Source organism: Pituophis catenifer, unplaced genomic scaffold (assembly GCF_029215685.1).
Source record: "Pituophis catenifer annectens isolate HBS135680 unplaced genomic scaffold, rPitCat1.0.hap2 SCAF_2, whole genome shotgun sequence".
In the NCBI taxonomy this organism is placed as follows: Eukaryota; Metazoa; Chordata; class Lepidosauria; order Squamata; family Colubridae; genus Pituophis; species Pituophis catenifer.
This window is the reverse complement of record NW_027256882.1, coordinates 242,271,633-242,294,501: the sequence shown is the minus strand read 5'-3', so window position 1 is coordinate 242,294,501 and position 22,869 is coordinate 242,271,633. Positions and strand designations below refer to the sequence as shown.

The 22,869-nt window shown below is 36.8% G+C and overlaps 1 protein-coding gene across 2 annotated transcripts in view; it reads left to right on the top strand.

Annotated features, from left to right (window-relative positions):
* Nucleotides 1-244: 244 nt before the first annotated feature.
* The window catches only part of SNCAIP (synuclein alpha interacting protein), a 55,282-nt gene continuing 32,657 nt past the window's right edge, over nt 245-22,869 (top strand). Inside the window, exons 1-3 of one of the 2 annotated variants that reach the window (XM_070935705.1) lie at nt 245-301; nt 12,809-12,881; nt 18,892-19,739. In XM_070935705.1, the coding sequence (XP_070791806.1) occupies nt 245-301; nt 12,809-12,881; nt 18,892-19,739 (978 nt within the window). Of the gene's footprint in view, nt 302-12,808; nt 12,882-17,897; nt 18,031-18,891; nt 19,740-22,869 lie in introns of those variants that run through there. The other variant, XM_070935704.1, reaches the window with a different exon arrangement.

Genomic DNA, 22,869 nt, shown 5'->3' with positions numbered 1-22,869 from the left:
CATAGGCCATTTTCATGAGCCTAGCAGAATTTTCAAAATATGGATAAACCTCTGCTGAAAACTTACTGAGAATACTTACCCAGACTCTTGATCGGTGTACAGTTTTTTGAAAACTGAGCAGTTGTGACTTCAATTATCATGTCTACTTTTAAGTGCATTGCTTTAATTTTATCCTTATCTTTTTCTCTTTTGAAACAGATCTTCAGTATTCAGCTAATCCAATGAAAATGTGCAGAGCAGAATAATGGAAGCTCCTGAGTACCTAGATTTGGATGAAATAGATTTTAGTGATGATATTTCTGTAAGTATGACATTTTTCTGTTTATTTCTGTGCAATTGTTGTTCCTTTAAATACAGGCCTGAATGATCCAGCTAATCAGTTTAATCTTTTGGTTAAAAAAATAAGCTATTACTCTACCCAGTGGTCACTCAGACCATTATGTCCATTGCATCTTTCAGTGCAGGATTCCAAATTGAAGTATCAATAAACAACTGTCAGGTTGCTGTTTCAGCACTTTATCGAAGAGAAGTCCACACCTCTTAAGGAAATATGGTGACATGGATTTAAATTTATATTTCATGTTTTTTAATTAAACATTTTAAATCTTGCAGCCTGTTCCACATTTTCAGGAGATGAGATTTGTATCAAGCGAGCTGTCCATGTAATGAGTAATTTCCCTCATTGTTCCAATGTAAGAAGTGTAACCCACAATCCTCCCTATGTTAGTAGACAATAATTCTTATCAACCATATCCTGCTGATGGAATTGAGCTTGAGCAACTTCTACACAGTCACAGGTTAATATCATTAAATTTAGATGGTTTAATATGTGCTATGATACTTATTCTTGAGCTTTTCAAAATCAGTCAGAACTTTGCTGGAAGAGCTAATGTTACAACTAGCAAGAACTGTGCTGCAGTTCAACAAGTATTACTCATGAACCACATAATTAAGACATTTTCAGGTTAAGCTTTAGCAGAGGCAAGAAACAATTTGAAATTGTTGCTGCTGCTGCTTCTTAATTGTTAATAATTCATAGATCAGATGGAGTTGTTATGTGCAGAAGCCCATTGAGGCTGGCAACTGGCTCTGAGGGTTCTGAGGCAGTTGTCTAATATATGATCAGCTCTTTGCTTCTCCTAATCCATCAGAGTTACTCTTCTTCAAGGATAGCCTGAAATTCTGCACTGATTCATTATATCAGAACAGAATATAAGTGACAAGTCACAACTGAAGCCATGATCCATGACATGTCAAGATTCTGTAACTCTCTTAAACTATGCTATAGTTAAGGCAAAAAGAAAGTTCAGTTGTAGTATTGATGTGCTGGACCATATATGTTCCAAAACACACAATCCAATACTTAATTATCTACTTCAAATATGATTAAAACTTGCAGTGAGCCTAGACAGTGCTCTATTGATTCACTTGAGTAAAGTTTAGAGTTATTATCTTAATTTAGAGTGCAGGCAAATTCTGAGAAGGCATCAGCCAATAAACAGATTAAATTTTGAAGGAATCCAAGCACTCTTAAAAAATTGCCGGTTCCAAGAATGCTTTTATTAGCCATAATTATGGGTGGCTATGTTATGCCCTAGTGGTGAAACTGCCTAAGTTACTATATCTGGCTACTCACTGTTGGGAAAGAGAATAAACTGAATAGAGCAGTTACGTGACAATCCTGTTGGAGTGTTTTTTATAACTGTAATTTCAAGATGTGGAAATATAGAGCTGTATCTTGAATAAATAACATATATATTCTGCGGTTTCATTTCCTTATTCCAACCCCCTCCAGGAACATCCAAAGTTCGTAATTCTGAGAGCTCAGTGTTTCACTTTAATAGGAATTAAGAATCCATTTAGCCTGTAGTACATTTAGCAAACCTAAATTCAGTAATCAATTCTTATTCCATTATTAAAATGCTATCATTCCAAGGCACACACTTTGCAAAATCTTACAGAACTAATGATGCATCTTATTTCAATGTCCATAATGAGATTGTGACTACAGATTATTTTATGTTATGAATACTAGTAACAATTTTAAATCAGATAAATGTTAAATGCTCAGTAAGTGAGGGCATTAGACATATTTGTTCAGAATTTCTATTTTTATTCTGGCTTTTATGTGCCATTGTTCTCTTTTGTTTAATTTTCATTTGCTTGAATGTAGTACAAATTCTGAACAATTTTTCTTTCTTTGTGTCGATGTTTAATTAAGGCAAGGACTGCAAATTTATTAGACAGTGATCCAGTGCTCATAGTATAATGTATGCAGAATAATTGTCAGTTTATCACTGTAGGATAAAGGAACCTATGGAAGCATAAAACAAAGCAACCTTTTCTTCCTATAGCATCTCACTAATGAACGTTACTGTCAGTTCTAGAAATAGGTAATACAAATTCTCCAGTCTCATAATGAGTGTTTTAAAACACCATTGATGATGTGCAATTAAATAATGCAGTTTTGTGCCTTCCCAAGAATGCCAGTGGGGGTGGGGGTATGGTTTTCTCCTTGGTAGTTCATATGATTAAAGTATTTCAGGGTAATACCCTGATCAAGGAACTACCAAGAAGAAACCCACGTTCCCATCAACACTGGCAGGGCAAACTACTATATTTAAACAGGATAGAAACACCAAACTCATCAGCACTAATTAAGTACCTACCTTACCAATAGAGATCCTTGGGCAAACACCTCCTAACGCTTTTCCTGTTCAACTCAAATATGAGTGACATGAAATAGAAGAATCATGCTGGACATTGCCCAGCTTAATAAGGTCCATGTCAGATATTGGGGAACTAGGAAAATCTGGCAATGTGGGCTACTGGAATAAAGCATACCTGGATGAGAAAGGGAACCTGGAATTGATTGAATTCTACTACAACAGTAATCCTAATAAAAAGGGATATATGAAAGGTATGAAGGAACTATGGATAGAAGATTTGCATCCACATTAACTGAGAAATAGCTAGTTACCAATGCTTCAAAATTGTGAAGAAGATGCTTTCACAACTTAAAACAGACCAAGTATACCTTAAATCCCTGACTCAAGAATACCTGGAAAGACACCTGAATATGCAGCCAACACTTGAAGCTGGAATATCACTGACACCCCCTCCATTACAGAGAACAGTAGGTGATATGAGGCTTAAGATGATGGACAAACTACCTACAGTCAACCCTCAAGACCAGTTACAAAGGCTCATGGAGACGTACCATCAGATAATATACCAAAAGATGCCAAGAGAGCCCTCACAGCAGCAGTCCCTACTACCACTATAACTGAAATCATTGCACTGCTATAATCCTGGAGATGTTTGGCTACATGGTCAAGAAGAACAAAGGCTCACAGCACTGGCTACCAGGCTGAGAAGATACACTAAAGAAACAGAGGCCAAGAAATAAATGTCCTGTTCTCCAAAGAACCATCCAACAGCAGGGCAATAATACAGTAACAGCAGAGCCACCATAATTGGAACTGAACATTACTGGAAGAATATATAGGAGAAAAACAAGAAACAACACCAGTGCAAAGTGACTGCAGGATCTGAGAACAGACCACAACCATCTCCAAGAACAGGAACCAGTTACCATCACAGTAGCAAACATCCAACAATGACTAAGTGCAGGTAGCCCTCAACTTACGACCATAATAGAAGCCCAAGTTTTCTGTTGCTAAGTGAGACATTTGTTAAGTGAGCTTTGCCCTATTTTATGACCATTCTTGCCACAGGTTTTAAGTGACTCACTCCAGTTCTTAAATTAATAACATGGTTGTTAAGTGAATCTGGTTTCCCCATTGACTTTGCTTGTTAGAAAGTTGCAAAAGGGGATTACATGCAACTGTCATAAATATGAGTCAGTGGCCAAGCATCTGACTTTTTTATCACATGACCATGAGGATGCTGCAATGGTCATAAGTGTGAAAAATAGTTGTAAGTCACTTTTTTCAGGGCTGTTGTAACTCTGAACAGTCACTAAATGAACTGTTGTAAGTTAAGGACTACCTGTACATGAAGGGCTGGACAGCACCTGGCCCAGGAATGATTCACACCTAGTAGCTAAAGAAACTAACAACACTGCATTAAAGTTTAGCAGTACAGATGAATCAGCTGCTAGCAAATAGCTCCTACCCAGACTGGCTACCACAAGGAAGAACAGTTTTGATCATGAAAGACTACCACAAGGGAAGAGCTCCATCCAACTACCAGCCAATATTATGCCTTCCCATAACATGAAAAATTCTGTCAGCTAGATAATCAGAAGGACTGGAGATGGATATAAGTTCAAGAGTGGAATTACCATCAGCCACCTCCTCTACATGGATGATATCAATCTGTACGCTAAGAGCAAATGAGACATCAAATTTCTGATCCAGTTAAGACAGATCTACACTGGGATGTCATTTGGACTGGAGAAGTGTGGCCAGATGATAGTCAAGACAGAGTAGGCAATCATGACTAATGGGATGGAACTACAAGTGGGCCACATAGTAGACATACAGACCATATACAAGTGCCTTGGTATCCCACAATGAAGCGACAAGCAAGATAGTAACATCTTAGATGGTACTTGAGTGTACCACCAAAGGATAAGAAAGGCCCTGAAGAGCTAGCTGAATTAGAAGAACAAGATCCATGCCATCAACATGTATGCCCTGCCAGTCACCAGATACCCTGCCGGTATAGTGAGTTGGCCAAAGGAGGGTACCAAAGGTTTGGTGAGTGTCAAAGCCACCGTCCTGGATGAAATCAGAACATTTGGGAGTACATAAATTAGGTGAAATCAGGGAGATGCGGTGGTTCAGTGGCTAAGATGCTGAGCTTGTCGATCGAAAGGTCGGCAGTTCAGCGGTTCGAATCCCTAGTGCCACGTAACGGGGTGAGATCCCGTTACTTGTCCCAGTTTCTGCCAACCTAGCAGTTTGAAAGCACGTAAAAAATGCAAGTAGAAAAATAGGGACCACCTTTGGTGGGAAGGTAACAGAGTTCCGTGCACCTTTGGTGTTTAGTCATGCTGGCCACATGATCACGGAGACGTCTTCGGACAGCACTGACTCTTCAGCTTCGAAACGGAGATGAGCACTGCCCCCTAGAGTCAGGATGACTAGCACAAATGTGCGAGGGGAACCTTACCTTTACCTTTTAAATCAGGTGACATTCAAAGAACAGCAGCTAAGAGGACACCTGAGGCAGCAGCAGACATGAGAAGATTAAGCAGAGAATGCGAGGGCAAGACTAAACTCTGTATGGGATATACTATTGACAGATAGCTGAGGTGGCAGACTTGGGAACTTCTACCAGTGGCTGGAAGAGATTCAGTTAAAAGACAGCACAGAGGCACATCATAGCAGCACAAAGACAGGCCCTAAGAACTGGATCCAGACAGGACCAAAGATGCAGATTGTGCAAGGAGACCTCAGAGACAATACAGCACATAGTGGCAGGGTATAAGATGCAGGCAAGAAAATCACATGGTACAACCAGATAACTGTCATTGTGTACATCTGCACAATGTATGGGCTAGACCAGGGGTGGGCAATTGTGGCTCTTTTACAACCTGTGGACTTCAACTCCCAGAATTCCTGAGACAGCTTGGCCCCCCCAGTCCAGGTGTGAATTTCCACACAATATCATGGAGAACAACAAGGCTAAGATCCTGTGAGACTTCCAGATCCAGATGTATAGTCAGGTACTGGCCAGTCAACCAGACATTTTGGTAGTAGATAAGGACCAGAAGACAGAGGTAGTGATAGATGTAGCAGTGCCAAGTAGCAGCAACATCAGGGAGAAGGAGTATGAGAAGCTGGAGAAGTACCAGGGCTGAAGGAGGAACTTGAGAGGATGTGGAAACTAAAGACGAAAGTAATCCCAGTAGATACCTTAGGACTGTGATTCCTAAACTGGGAGAGTGGCTCCAACATATCTCAGGAATATCAGAGCTCTCTCCCCAGAAGAGTGCAATGCTAGAAACAGCTAGCCAAATTCAGACTCCCAGGCCTCTCATATTGAAAAAGATACATACTGCCCATAAGGACTTCTAAAATATATTTGTTTGTTTGTTTCCTGGATTACACTGGTGCTGTTCTAGTATTGTTTCTACTAAATTGAATTCTGTGCTGAGAAGAAACTGTATGTTAATGGAAAAAAAAAACACAGTCTAGTCAAAGATAGGTTCAGTAGAAGCAAAGCATCCATCCATATTCTATAGAAAATTATGACTAAAAAACTACCACCTATGTATAATTTATTTTAAAATTGTTTCATAATAACATAGCTCTTTAAGTAAACTAAAAAGAAATATATAATAGCCATACAGCGTTTGCTGGGATTATAATTAGCTTCCTTCATAATGTGTGGGTTTATTTAAATAGTGTTTCGCAAACAATATTTAAAACTGACTTGCAGGATAGTTTGATAGCCATTTCCCATGAACTTGGATAGAAGCTAAGGAATGGAAGAAATTTCAGGTTTAGTCACCTAGGAAAGAAATGAGCAATGTTGTTTCTTGGTTACTTAATAGATTTTCTAATCTGAAATTCTGTTACTCTATTTACAGAAATGGCTGATATTTTAAATGTTCATGTGAGGTGGAGGGTGGAGAGGAGAGATTCAAGATCTGAACAGAAGAAAATCTGTTAATGCAATCAACCTCACACCATTAAAATTGCAATCAAATTTTATAACATGTTTAATAGATTTTTTTGCAGATAATTGTATATACCGTGTTTCCCTGAAAATAAGACCCTGTCTTATATTTTTTTTAACCCCAAAATAAGCACTTGGGCTTATTTTTCGGGTGGTCCTATTATTTTAGGGCATGTGGAACAAGATGGGGCTTCTCTTGCCATCTTACCTGATTTCCAGCTCTGCATTTAAATATTTTTGGGGAAGGCTTATTTTCAGGGGGGAGGCTTATTTTAGCGCATACGCTCAAAAGCCCTTATCAGGCTTATTATCAGGGGAAGTCTTATTTTCAGGGAAACAGGGTATTTTAATGCAGTTAAAATGAAATGGATTGTCTTTCCATGAGAAGGAAAACAATATACAGAAAAAAGTTTTAGCCTAACAAAGTTAACTACAGTGGAATACAGTATATAAATTCTATTCCAATGTGTAACATTACCTGCATTCAACAAATCAAAAATTTCTATAAGGACATGATGTTCTTTTCTCTTTTTTACTGGTAAACTATCAGTAATCAGTTCATTTAAGCAAATATTTCACATATTCTTCAATTATTAAAGTCTACAAATGGAAACTTCTTTAATCCGTTTCAAAAGGCTATGCTATTTTGAGGCTACACTTTAACCCAGTAGTCTCAAATTCTGGTTTCTAATCTCTTCATGAATGGAAAGGGGGAAATGCCTTTTGCACCATTTAATGGTGCCAGGCCTTCTCTTCTAAACAGGAAAAATAACTTTCTATAAAAATAGCTTTCTCTAATATGATATTTTAATTCTATGTGAACTCAGTTATAATTATATGTTTTAAATAAATTAACAAAAGATACATTCATTTAACAATATCTCTGAAATCTTTTGTTAGTGTTTTATTTCAGTCAAGGCATTTAAAGTGCAATTACTGTTGTTGGGACTTACAGTTTTTTAATGTTGAAAAGGGTTCTTCTTACTGAAAAGTTTGGGAAGCACCGATCTGATTTTTTTAAAAAAAAAAAACCCTTATTGTTTAGGAACATGCAGTTAGATGTTTGCTTCATAATATTGATAGAATATCTGTGCTTATATTTGAGGTTTGTTTGTGCATGTGCAGTGACCCCCAAACTCTGTGGACTGCTAGAAACACTTGGATGTTGAAAAAATGTTGTGGGCATTTTTGCAAAATGCTTTCCTGAGTCAAACATATCCATTCATAAAAGAACTGTCATGATGAGAACCAGTTACAAAGCACTGTTCTCCAAAATGATGCCAACTTTTTAGGTAATAAGTATAAAGACAGAGCAGGATGGAACTAATATTTACAAAACGACATTGCTATGTGTTTATATATTGGCATATAGAAGTCTGAGAAAGAGAGGAACCTAGAATTAACAGAGGAGTTAGACTAAATGAACATAATGATGCAAAATTCACTTAATAGAATTAATGGATTTCTTTCTTTATTGCCAACATCTGCTTTGAACAACATAAATATAGACACTTCATGTGGAAAAGACCAGATGAACATCTTGTGAATCTAATAGAAATAGGAATTCAAATGCATAATGCAAAATAGTAGATTGGGAAGTGCAATCCAGGACCTTTCCAGACCCAATTTGATAACCAACCATGGGTTATATTAAGGGTCAAATATAGGGATTTTAGCCCTTCAACCTGGCCAGATCAGGAAAAGAACTCTACACAAAATACTGAAATTGAGATTTATTGATATAGGCTATAATAACAGAATCTTGAAAATTGAACAGTATTTCCGGTTCCCTCCCTCTTATACCAAGAGAGCTAAGATAGGGTAATTTTACATTTCTTTCTTGACTATTTTGTTTAACCAGCTTCAGTTCATGTATTGCTAGGGATCTCTCTTTCATACTTTCCCCAAGGTTATCCCAGCAACTCCCTAATAAAGGGTTAAACATAGAAAATTAAAATGTTGAGATGTCAACAAGTTTATGACTCATGGAATACAAAATATAAGGCAGAATTTAAAAACAAATTTAATTCACATAAATTGTCCAGAATAATATAGAGTCTCCTCAGTGGTGGGTTGGTCCCGGTTTGTACCTGTTTGCAAGAACCAGTAGTAAAAATTTGTAGTAGTTCGGAGAACTGGTAATAATATTGGCTGGCCATGCCCCCGAACCAGTCCCCAGCCCGGTCGCCACTCGCTTATCCTGCCCACCTCATCAGAGGCTTTTTTTTTTTTTTACTTTTAAAAACATTTTTTCTTCGGCCGAAAAAAAAATGCTTTTAAAAGTAAAAAAAAAAAAAAAGCCTCTGATAATCGCATGGCTCAGCTGGGATCGTCAGAAGCTTTTAAAAGCATTTTTTTCTGCAACCTCTTTGGCTGAAGAGGTTGTAGGAAAAAAATGCCTTTAAAAGACCTCTGGCAATCCCAGCTGAGTTGCCTGATCATCAGAGGCTTTTAAAAGCATTTTTTTCTGCAATCTCTTAAGGTTGTAGAAAAAATGCTTTTAAAAGTAAAAAAAAAAAAAAGTTGGTCACACCCACCCAGTCACATTACACCCCCCCCCACCAAACCACACCCACAAAATAAGCCAGGTCCACAGAACCGGTAGTAAAAAAATTTAGAACCCACCCCTGAGTCTCCTGCTTGAGCCAGGGTTAGACTAGAAGATGTCCAAGTCCTCTTCCAACTTTGTCATTCTGTATTCTGTGAGTGCTATTGGACAAGACAAAAGACACAGTAAAAAAAAAAACAAGAAAAAAATTCCAACATTTCAAAAAGGAAATTATCCAACTTTCATACATAACTAACATGTTCATCAGAAAAACAGGAGGATGCAAGTTTAGGACAGCAAGAAGTGTGAAGAACTAAAAATAGACTCCCAGTATCTATGAGCAAGGAAAATGAAAGATATTTCAAGCAAAACATTCAAAAAAGGTGGAGTACAATAAGAAAAATAAAAGGAGAGATATTTTCAAAAAGCTCAGAAAAATCACAGGAAAATTTATGGCTAAGGTGATAATATCCAAGAAAAATTGTGAAAGAAAGGAGGCAAATTAGTTAAAGGAATATAGAAAATTATACCTAAACTTTTAACTTCAGATGATAAAATGACAGTACTTGTAGAGAGAGATTTTAGTCAGACAACATCTCTATTACAAAAGGAGGAGCAATTAATCCAAGTGTGAAGTAATAAACTAAAAGTAATAAATGTAATACTAGTATATGTTAATGTTGCAGTAGAATAAGCCATGAAAGTGCTTATGGTTCTGAGTTAACCAAAAGAAAACATGACTGCATGACCTAAAGATTAGTCAAGTTCAGTATATATCCATCCTACAGAGAAGAAGAAAGGTGCAGGAAAACATGCAAATTGCCCAAATTACTCCAAAGTTTGCTTAAAGTCTTGCAAAAATTACAGCCATATATAAAGAGAAAAATGTTAAATAAATGGGCAAATTCAGTAAAGTAGGGATACAGATTCAATATGTGAACAGCCTGTTTCATCTATAGCTTACTTTTGATCATTTGCCTATAAAGTTTTTTTCTACCAAAATCAGCTTTGACTATTATCCCTAGATGAATATGTGGGGCATTTATACCACAGCTATGTGAGTGCTATGTTGTGTATTTTGTGTTTCTTTTTGTATACTGTTCTTTAAAAAGTTAGGATTATATAATGTAAGAATTCAAACATTTTTTTCAGGAATATGTGAGGTCTGGCAATAATTGGATCATCGCTGGCTATGCCATTAGAGTTAATAAATAGGAACATTATTTTTCATGTTATAATTCAAGTATTTGAGTTGTGGTCATATTCCCTGATACACACACATACAAGTTATTTGATCAATGATCAGAACAATAAAACAGTTGGGAAATTACATTTCAATAATATAGCATATAATCCCCGATTTAAAACAGTACATCAAATTCTAATGACATAACATGTAATGTTATTTATCCTGGATATAATATTTATTCTTTGTTACAGGAGATCTAATTCTGCATTAATTTATTAGGACACTAACAAATTGATACAGAACAGCTGAAACAAAAATTTTAGCTGCATTGTATGTGATGTTAGATTTGTTGTCTGGTAAAAGAATAAAATTAATCTGATTGTCCTGGCATGTCATATGTATATGCCAGGTAATCTGGTATTTTGCATTTTGGTTAAAAATTTGAGGGTCTGATTATCTATGGATGGGTTTATACATGATTAATATGGGTACTTTTAAAAATTACTGTAGTATATATTTGTCTATCAGTCCTGTGGATAAGCCAAATCCAATTTTTGAGATGTACTTTGGCATCTAAGAATTTCAGCTTATCCAAGAGTTTGTTATCTAATATTGACTCTTTTTCAATTCCAATCTAGAAGGTGGGTAAGCAGTTTATGTGCATAATGGTGCTTAAAAAGGAAGGATATCACAGAAACAGAGCTTAATACCTCTGGTTCTCCTCATATGTATTATATAAAAAGCATTCAGATGTACTGCATTTCCCAACTATTCATAAGAATATCGTTATGTAAAATGACTGGACATATTCTGAAATTAATTGCCAAAAAATGAAGACTTATTAGTATTAACTGACTGGACCAGCCAATATCAGATCCCCTAGAAGGTTAAACTGGTTGGTTGGTTGGTTTACACTCTACTAATTTAATATTTTTTGGGGTAAGATATTGTTGACATAGATGGAATTCTTCCTTCCTTCCTTCCTTCTTTCCTTCCTTCCTTCCTTCCTTCCTTCCTTCCTTCCTTCCTTCCTTCCTTCCTTCCTTGCCTGCCTTTCTCTGTACTGAACTGAGTTTAATATATTGTATGTTAGCTAGTATAGCAGCATTTTTTTGCCCATTTTGTAATATGAGTAGTATAAGGTGTCAGCCCTGGAAGCCATCTTTTACTTTGGATCTTTAGGGCTGCCACATTTAGTGCTGTGGGAAACTGGGAGGGGGGGTTGTATGGAGTTGGGAGATATCTATCCATAATAACATTCTTTTCTCTGAGAGTCAAGGACATTCTGCCTTGCACCTGCAGTGGCATGACTAGGAGACATCTCCAGTTGGGATGGTACATTGATTGGACCATGTGATGGACATGTGGGTGCAGGGGAAGGGACTTGGACTTTCTTTTGGGTGGGGAAAACCTGGAAGTTTTCAGATTCAGGTTTTCCCAGATGTACCAATATGACACTTCTAATAAAATGGAACTTTGAGGAACTTCTAGCCTCGGAGTCTTCTTTCGTTGGGGGTGTTACTTGGAACCCTGACATTATATTTGTTATATAGAAAGATTAGCTTAACAATGTAGGTTATATGAGTAACTAAAGACTTCCCAAAAGGAATTATTGTAATTTACCAGATATTTTACTGTTTAAAAGTGAATCCAACAATACTTCATGAACATCAAGTTGTTTCAAAATAGAAAGAAATCTTTGTTTTACTGCTTAATCCTTGAGAAGTTGGTTTATTTTCCTTTATAAGATCATAGCATACCAGAAAATGTTTCTGTGTTTTTTTCCTATTTTTAAGACACACCACTTTTAAAAACACAAACTATGTAAACAGCAAAAATCAAAATCCATAATCAATGCAACAGTGATCTAAGAGTTCTACAATGTATCCATTACTCATATTCCATCAGCCACAATGCCTGCTTGGATATTTAAGACGATATTCCTAGAAGCACAGAAGACTAGATAATTACACTGCAATTTAGATGGATTTCACTTTTTATATTTTTAAAAAACGAACAAGCCAGAAAGCATTTTGCCATTTGGATGTTCCTCTCATTTATTTCTTTGATCACATTGGGCTTATCTAGGAAATGTGAGTAACTCCTTATGCCTTGTTTGGTTTTGAAATCTGCTGTGGGAAATTTACATGCACTGGATTCGTTTTTGTAGATTATAGTCAGTTGATTCGGTGTGGTTGAATTTCATGCAGACTTTCTTTCTTTCTGATAGATGAATCCCTATGTCTAAAAGCAAAACTTTTGAACTGTATCCAACTGTGCCTGCCCACCAGCAAAATGGACGCATACACTGCATAATAATATCCTGGATAATATATTATTCCATTAAAATGAAGCAGTTTCTTTACTTGCAGCATGACTGGATTTCAGTTAATATGTGATTTTTAATTCTTATTTTTCAGTACTCAGTAACTTCCTTCAAGACCATCCCAGAATTACGTAGGAAGTGTGATTCACAGAATGAAGACAGAACAGGTATTCTACTTTTTGGATACTTCACTTTTACAGTTGGTACAGGACAGGGTGGTTCCCCCCCCCACCCCACTTCCACACCCACTTCCCCTCACCCTAACAGTCTTCTTACAGCTCTTTTTGTGTGACAGCTTTCCGTAATAATGGGTTTCTTCGTTACTACCATCCAACCCCAAACCTAACCTCACTTTTCTTCCCTCTATTTTTTTAAGATGTTAGATCATTAGCAACGGCACCAACAAAAAGTTCCATAAAAGGATTTGGTGCTAGACAGAAAAACACAGAGTTTAATCTTAGCAACTCCAAACCACAGTATATGCAACAATTTACTGAAAAACCCGAGAAACCATTAGTGACAAGACATAATGATGCAGGCGCCAATGAAAAAATGTTGGATACATTTACTGCACAGATGGTCATGACCAGTTTGAAGCATAATGTTTTGCCAAATTCTGAAACTCTATCAAGAATGCTACAAGATAGAATCTACTCTGAAGCATGCTGTAACAGTTAAGATGAAAGCAAAGTCTTTGAATTTAATAGTGTAAACTAAATGAAGAGTCATGGCACCGAGATGAGAAACAGCTGGAGACCTCCCCCCCCCACAAAAAGTGCATTCAGTGTTGTTTTTCCGTTTGTAAATCGGATTAAGTTCTTTTGTTTCTTTCTTTAACATGAAGCAAATTGTATGGATGAGAGTAACATATCTGCATGGCACTTTGAAAACCTAATTATGCATAAATCAAATGGTGGTTTCATTAATATTTTAGAATGTGAAATGCCCATAGTAGTGATTTGAAGCTTCAGTTTACGTTAGGCTTTTGCAAGTATTTTATTTCTGTATCAACTTTCACATAGCAGAAAATTGCCAACAATTGTAACTACAACATTCTTCTATCGAATTTTTTTGCCACAGCCATTAATGACTAAATTGCCCATCCCTTTTATAGTCTCTCACAAGGGAATAACAAAAACCAATACCTTCCTCTTTTCTCATGTTGTTATGAGATCTCCCTACCCTTATATAACTATAGTGATTAAATCAGTTTCAACTGCTTTTCTTTTTTTAAAAAAAGTATGAATGCTTGTTGTATGGATCTGTCTCTATATGTTTGGTGTGTGTGTGTGTGTGTGTGTGTATGTGAAAACCACTGTGGTATAGTGGTTACATTTTGGGACTAGGAGCAGGGGGACCCAAGTTCCTTCCCTCCCTTAGGGATGGAAACTGACTAGGTAACTTTGGGCCAATCAATTTCTTTTAGTCTTAGTCTGGAAAGTCCAAAAATATTGATTTAGCAACCTGATCTGGATGGTAGATTACTGTCCATAACCCTTCAATGAATAGGTCTTAATCTATTTCAGCCAATGGATTTACTTGGGATGATGATTATCATAATTAGGGCACATTATTTAGCATGGTATTGCTGAAAACTTGCAATATCCATTCAGAAGATAATTTCTTTTACGCTGTTTGCTTCTTTATAAGGAATTGTGAAACATTTCCATCTCAAATTGCTTCTCAGCCCAAGGACCAATAATTCTTAACCCATCACTTTCTCTTCACATTCCCCCCCCCCCCCAAAAAAAGTAACCCTTTGAGGTAGGTTGGACCAAGAGAAAAACCAAACCCATATCATTCAGTGAGCTTCCTTGGACTTGAACCCAGATCTTCCCAGCACTGGTCCAGCACTTGATCTGGGTTCAAGTTTCTGCTTATATTTTAGTTTAATTGTAATTTAGCATGATTAATCATCTTACAAATCATGTTTTGAAGTTGACTAGCCTGATTTCCAGAATTATTCTTGCTATAGATCAGGGTCATTTTTTATATTTCTAGTTCATAATTTGTATATTCAAAGATCAAAAGATGCTTATTTTCAGTTTCTTCAAGAAAAGATTTTATACACACACACACTCTTACGCATATATCAATAAATGTTAGGTTTTTTTCAAAATAATAATAATAATTTGCAGGAGTTCAGCAGGAAATTGCAGATTCAGAACTCCCAAAGACTAGTTATTTCCTTCTAGATTTTGCCTTTTGAAAGGCTAACAACTGTACTTGCAAAATTTTCATAGATAAGATGGCCAAATTTATGGCAGAGGAAGGATCAGCATATATTAGCAGTCCAAATAAATAAAGATAGATACACAATTGTTTTTTTTTACTTTGAAAAGCCACCTGTGTCTTTTAATAGGTGTACAATAAATAGATGTTCATAAAGTGAAGGTTTCTTTGTCATAGAGTCAGTAGGCAGAAAGAAAAAGTAGAGAATACACATTTATTTTATTTACTGTACCTTCAAGTCAGTTATTGACTTCTGAGGGCTGCTGCAGTAGCCCCTGAAGTTTTCTTGATGAGGTTTTTCAGAAGTGGTTTGCCATTGCTTCTTTCCTAGAGCTGAGAGTGACTGGCCCAGGGACATGCAGCTGCTGGAATGAGACAACTCTCCACTGCCACCTCAACACTGTCACCTTTCTGCAGTCACCTCATTGTGGCCAACTCGCTGCATGACACCTTGCCCCAGCCAACTTGCCATGAGAACATGCCAGGGGTGGGCTTAAATTTTTTTAGCAAGGGGTTCTCTGCCCGTTTGCTGGGTGGGTGTGGCCTAATCAGCCTCTTGGACTACAGTGGGGGGTTGTTGCCCTCCCTGGTCTCCGGAGGCTTTCGTCGAGCCTCCAGGAGGGTGAAAACGGCCGCCCCAGGCTCCAGAGGCCCTCTAGAGGTTCCCCTTTCCAAACCTCCAGTAGGCCCATTTTTCGCCTTCCCCAAGCCTCCATGCGCACCCTGAACTTACCTGCATCCAAAACAGGCTGCATGGGGACTCCTGGGAGGGGAGGGGTGGGCAGGGCCAGCCAGGAGTGGGATTTGGGGAGTCTCTGAACTGTACAGAATCATAGCTAGAGGTTCTCCTGAACCCCTGTGAACCCCCAGCAGCCCACCCCTGGAACAACCCCATGGCCCTGGGCCTTCTGCTTTGGTTTCCAAAGCTGGCCTGGCTTAAGTGAGGCAAAAGTTCCCACCAGCCTGCACTCCTTCTCTGAAGGCTTCCTCACCTCACTTTCTAGCACTGCCCATCTATGGGCTGAGCCAAACTCACTGTTCTGCACGCACACACGCGCACACACACACACATTCTGAGCTTGAAGACTTTTATCTGCATCTGAGTTAGCAAGCTGCCAGTCATGCTCTAGCATGGGGAGAAAGATCGCTCCTTTGACATACTGCACTGGACCCTGGCGGCTCCTGGGTAGGGAGAGGGGCAAACAAGGACAGGGCAACTCACTCCTGACAGCAAAAGGTGGGCTAAGCAGGAATTATTGTTCCAGGCTGGATAAGTGGGAAGAGCCTTTGTGGCAAAGTTGGGAGCGAATCCCGTCATCCTTCCTGCTTGCCCCTCTCCCCACCTGTGAGCTGTCAGGGTTCAGCGCAGCACACCAAAGGAGAGGTCCTTCTCCCCAGTTACAATTAGCTGTTTGCAGCTCAGATGCATATAAAAGTCCCTAACCTTGGAATGGTGTGTGTGTGTGCTCTTGCATGATGCCTTAACCACCATACCAAACTAGCTCTCAGATGATACATGTGATTCTATGAAAGTGCTTTAGGCAAAGAAAGTTAAAGTAATTTCTATGAATAGTTACTTAGAATCTTAAAGCAATGCCTAGAAATGTCTTATTTTATAGACAAATTTTTGAAAAGGAGTAAATAGTTTTTTGAATGAATGAATAAAATACTATGCTCTTTACCCTAAACTATAATGCACTTGAGTTTTAATCTAGTCACAGTGCTTTATGAACTATAGTTTATGGTAAAGTATATTGGGAAAAACCAGCCATTGTAACAAATGCTAGCTCAGGGGTCCCCAAACTTGACAGCTTTAAGACTTGTGGACTTCAACTCCCAGAATTCTCCAGCCAGCTATGCTGAGAGCTGAAGTCCACAAGTCTGAAAGCTGCCAAGTTTGAAGACCTCTGCCCTAGTTTAACCAATAGATGAAAGTACTTGGGTCTGTGAAGCTCATAGTATGGAAGAGCAGTAATAACTCAAGAAGTGAAGTTCCATTCTCTCAAATGCTTCTCTTCCCAAGGCTTTTTTAACTGCCTTTTTTTTGTCAGTTCAACATTCTTTCTTATATTACATAATCAGAAAGTTTACTGGATTAATTAAATCGTTAATTGTCTTTGATTGTTGCTGATAGAACTTGTCAGTGTGTTATTTCACATAGATTTTAGCTTTAGCATAAATTATTAGTCTATATTTTAATTATATTTTATTCAAACTCAGTTATTGTTTTTTCTCTATAAACTTGTATAAAATTTACCTGCTGACTGAGAATGACTATACTCTTAGGCAATTGTAAAAAAAAATACTAACCCTTCCACAATTATGAAATCAAAGAAGTAAATTCATCTTTTTCTTTTATTTTTCCTGAACAAAGTTCATAGTACCTTGGAGATGAATTCTGCAGAACATATTTATCTATTAATTCGAAACTGTTAGGTTTGACTTACACCATTGAAAAGGGACTTAAGTTTGGAAATATGGAATGGGACTTTTATTATTATCTAGTTTCATTTATTTTAGGCATGACTAACACTAATATCTATACATTATATTCAATTATATTACTTTCTATATTTAGTTTCCTTTCTTTTACTATCAAAAAGGTGTTGAATTCATTATATATAATTATCTTGTCTTATTTTCACAGCAAAGTTCTGAATCTGGCTATTCGGAAAGATGGTAACTTGACTTAAAAAAGTAAATTGATACTTCTTATATACTGACACATTTGATAAATCATAAAGTTATGTAGACTAGGGTCTTATTTATCAGACAGGTGAAATGTTATTCTCAGTATAAATTTGACAGGCTGTCTTAACACCAGAAGTTCTTTTTGATTAGTCAAATATTCTAAAATATGAAATATTAATTCTACCTTTAAAAGTGATGAAGAGTTAAGTGCAAACTAACAAAGTATTGATGCCTTGTCACATCTATTTGCCTAGATCCTTATGTCAAAAAAAGTGTTTTCAACAGTGTTGGACAGAATTCGTTTTTACAAAGCTGAAGAGGTTTCTGTCAGAAAAGAACAGCTGGGAAACATGTGGTATCCGTTCCCTCTATCACTTGGAAAAAATTTCACATGTAAATAAAGCCTTCATAAACGTGTTGCCCTTTGAACTCAAGATTGTACACAATATACAAATAACGTCTAAAATGAATGAGATCTAGGATAACACTGAAGCTGCATCTTGTTGATGGAGTAATAAATACTATCAAGTTATATATCATTGTAAATGCTTTTGGAGCCATAGTAACAAGTCTAATCAGTTTCTGGTTTTAAATATGTAGTTTTTTTCTGTTTGCTCTGCAAACAATTTTATTCCAATTGCTTCTTCAAAAATTATGTTTCTCAGAGACGCTGCACATGAGTGCAAAACAGTTGCAAATTACTGTGCTAGTCCTGCATGTTAAATGTGACTTATAAGATGAAGTATACAATATTCTCAATTTTCATTTCTAACTATACCACTTTCAGACTAAAAGCAAATATTGCTATAATAGTATCTACTGATTTTAACATTTTATCCTATGTCTATTTTCAAAAAAACTGTAATGTCTTCCACTATCACTTGCTCCCATATACATTGAATCCTCTCATTTCTTTTCAAACTATCACCATTATATTCCAGGGGGGAGGGGGGAGGAGAAAAATTCAGAATATTTCAAGTAACAATGTATTTTTTTTTTCTATTTTATTCAAGTCTAAATGCTATTCTTTTGCCGGTAAGTTAAATTATTAACATTATTACTTCCTTTGCAATTTAGATCTAATTCTTGCTTACAAACATATATTTATGAAGATTATAAAGGTAGTTAAGAAAACCTTTCTCTTAAGGATAATTCTATTTTCTGGAGTTTTTGTTCAAAGTTTGCAGGATAATAAAGCAGGAGCAACAAAATGATAGAAGAGGGTTCATTCTAAATTGTCTTTGTGTCTTCTAGTATCCACCACAAACTGGAGCTCGGGAGTTTCAACACTCCTTGGAAACACACAAAAACCAACAGGCATTGCAGACATGTACAGCAAATTCAGACCAGTAAAGAGGGTATCACCACTTAAGCACCAACCGGAAAGCTCTGAAAACAATGAGAGTGATGACCAAAAGAATCAAAAGGTGGACTGCAAGAAAGGCGATGACTCTCCATCCATGACTCAGAATGATGATCAAACTCCAGATAATGGCGACAGCCTAAAAACTAAATGTGTTGAAGCTGGAGTTTTGCTTGGTGAGCTGGAGCACTATGACTTGGACATGGATGAAATTTTGGATGTGCCTTATATTAAATCAAACCAGCAGCTTGCCGCTTTTACAAAGGCAGCTCCTGAGAAAAAGATTTTGAATGTGTATTCAACACTGAATGGTCTTAGCAGCAAGTCCGGCCCTGTAGGGGACACTGAAAAGGCCCCAACAGGAACAACACAGTTCTGTGTTCTGTCCCCTGTGAAAGGCTCTCAGTTGAAAAAAGCACAGTCCATTGTCGCTGATCAGCATAAGCAATTAGTAGAAGAACATGAGTTTCCACAACCACTCGTTAAAAGTGGTTCAGTCCATGAACCTGAAGCCCACAGCAAGGGCTTCCTCAATAGGACTTCTGCTGATAAAATGGAAAAGTCTGTATCCCACTGCCAGTTGAGGACTTTCCATCTGCAAAGTACTGAAAGCAAGCATGACAAACTGAGCAGCAGTGTGAACTGGAACAGTTCTGGAAATTCAGAAGAAAAGAATGAGGATGTGAAAAAAACTAAGAGCATCTTAAATATTGTGAAAGAGGGACAAATTTCACTTCTGGTAAGTTTTTTAAATAATTCATAAGGCACTCAAGATAAAACCCAAAATATACATTTTTCCCTCCTTGCATGCAAATGATTTGTAATCTACAAAATATACATTGATTGTAGCCTGCAGTGAAAATATCTTTTAAAAGGTTTATTTAGCGAGAGAGATATTCTACCTTTGTAATTTACATGTAACTCTGTTTTTCAAATTGGTACAGTTTCAGTTGTTTAATTACTAACAGAATGAGTTCAATTTCTATTTAGAGGCCAGTGATAGAAACAGAGAGTCTTCTGTTTTGTTCTAATTATTATTCAGGAGTGCTTATCCCAGCTTATTGCAACAGCTTTCATGAACAGGAGTTCACACAGAAGCCCCCATTGGCCTCTAACCCACACAAAGAGTCCCAGCTTTATGATCAGACATGAAAAAATGCATTTCCAAAGTAACAGTACGCAAGTGAATAAGGTTGATGTAAGGAAAACAAGTTTTGTGTGCACTGTTCATTTTATACCTGGTTTTGCTTTGATTCCCGTAGACGATGTTTTCAAAAACAGTTCAGTTGTTAATTAGATTCAGCATAAAACAATAGATGCTATTACTTTATTAGACTGCAATTGTAAAAGCTGTGAGTTATTCTCTTCTCTGTGTTATTTGATACAGCTTGTCTGAATAAAAGTATTGAGTGCCACTAAGGGCTAATCCTAACCATATCTCTTCAACTGAAGCCCTGGAATTCAGTGGGGCTTAGCTTAGTCCAATATCAGTATATTTTACAGCCTAAAGCTGTCAGTTATCTGAGTTTTCTTAATTACTGTCTCTTTTGCCTTTTCTCTTTCTTTTTTTTTATTCAGCCATTTAGTGTTTGTGAGCTTTTTTTTTTTCCTCTTTACAGTAAGATCAGTTGTGATACCTTAATTCACTGCTGAGCTTTCCCTGTTAGGATAAGCTGATGTTTTTGTGTCATATTATTACTGAAAAACTGAAGATGATGTTAATCCTAAAACAGTAATGGTGTCACTAAATTCTAATGCAACTGGCAAAAAATGCAGGATAGATGTTACAATCACAGAGTGGAATGAGCTTGTGCATTTATTTTTGCTTGATCTGATGAACTGGCAGACACAAAATAAATCCACACCATGTAGTGTTATATTGTTCTAAAGGAATCCCTTAGGAACAAGCGACTATTGTATTACACTAGATCAATATTCATCCTTGCCTAGACCAGCTCTGCCTTCAAAAAATGAGTGGCATTATACAATTAATTTTTGGTCTTATGTCTCACCAGCCTAGAAGGAAACACTGTTTTTTAATCCTCTAGGGCATTCCAATTATTTTCTGTCTTGTCTTTGAAGAGTTATAGATGGTTATATGTGGACACATGATATTGGACATTGAATCCCAAGCTCTAATTCACTATTTCCAATCTTTTGATGATGCTTTTTTCACACTGTTCATAAGGCTAGTTCCATTGATTCTTTAGATACTTCGACATGACTGTTACCTTAACAGTTAATTATTCTGATATATATGGAACTGCCTTATAAAAGCTGTAACATTGTAGCAATTTATGCAGATCTAAGTATTTCTGGTATTGTCTGCTACAAAGGGAAAAATCAATACAGAGAGCCTTTAATTATTTTTGAAGCCAGGGTTCAAAGAACCTATGTGTAAGAAAAAAATAAATAAATAGTTGTAGCCATATTGATCTATCTGGAAAAAAACACTGTTTCCTTAGCTTTCTTTATTAGAATCATTCAAAATAATGTGTGAAAGCTTTCTAGTTTTTAGGAATGTTTCAATAGGTCAGGTGTTTTAAAGACCAAATGATGGAGAGAAGCCAGTTAGGGAACTTTGAAGTTCAGAATCAGTTTGATTATGGTGAATGTTGATTAAATTGTTAATTGTAGTTGGTAGTTGCAATAAATGTTAGGCTTCATCTAATATTAGAAATAATATATTACATGGAGAATTCGAAAATGTTCTGTCTGCTTTGTTGTCATTTTATTGCTCCTAAAAAGAATATTGTGCAGATGCGGTTTGGATTTTGTTTGTACAGTACAAGAAATTCTTAAATCTATGTCAGATAGACAATAAGATATGGTTGGAGAGGAGAAAATGCTATACATGGAAAATACACCATTTGGTCTTTTCTAACTTTGCCAGCTCACATTAGAGTCTTTTGGAAGATTTAAATCTGCAAAATTAGGGCATTATTTCTTTCATTTATTAAACTCATACCCCACTGTAGTCAATTGACTGTCAGCAGCTTCCAAGTTATATAATAAAGTAGCAATTAAATGAATATCAGTGATGGGAAAAATGCAAAAAGAATTTAAAATGGTGTAATACAGTAGATTAAGAATGCACCCTCTGAAATAATTTGGTTTTCAATAATGTCTTAAAAGTCAGCAAAGAGAGGATAAGTCTAAGGGAAAACCATTCCAGAACACAGAAAACCAGTTCAGCATCCTTCACATTCTGGAACATAGGGTATACACAAATAAAACGACAATTATACAAAGTATTACAAAAACAATTTTCTAATCCATGTATAGTGTTTTGTTCTTAAAATTCTTACTGGACCATGCAGCCAAAACTCAGCAAACCCAGGATGAATTTCCTAGTGATTTTTACTGAAAAAAAACCATTAAGAAACATGATGTATTAAATCTTAAACAGATACGTTGTTTCGCTTTCAAAAGGTCCTAAAGGTCCTACTCCTTCATGTAGTTATAATATTATATCACAAGCCTGCAGCTTTTGAACACCAAGGGGTGGGGAGGGAGTAGAAATTTTCAAAAGTGTGGTTTTGGTCATTTAAAATTATCCATTCCTGGTCTGACTCTCATTAATAACTTCTAGAAATTAAAAAAAAAGATGTATTTAAAATTCATAAATGAGTTATTATTCAATTACACGCAGGTAGTTCTCAACTTACACTGCTCGCTTAGTAACTGAAGGGGCTAGTCCAGGCAGACCTACCTGGGGTTACTTACAACTCAGATTTGAAGTTCCAGAGGTTGAGCCCCCCCCTCCCCCCAATGTTCACGTGACTGTAGTTCAAGTGCTCAGCAACTGGGTCACATTTACACCTGTGTGCAATGTCCCATAGTTACATGACTGTGCTTATGATGGTTTT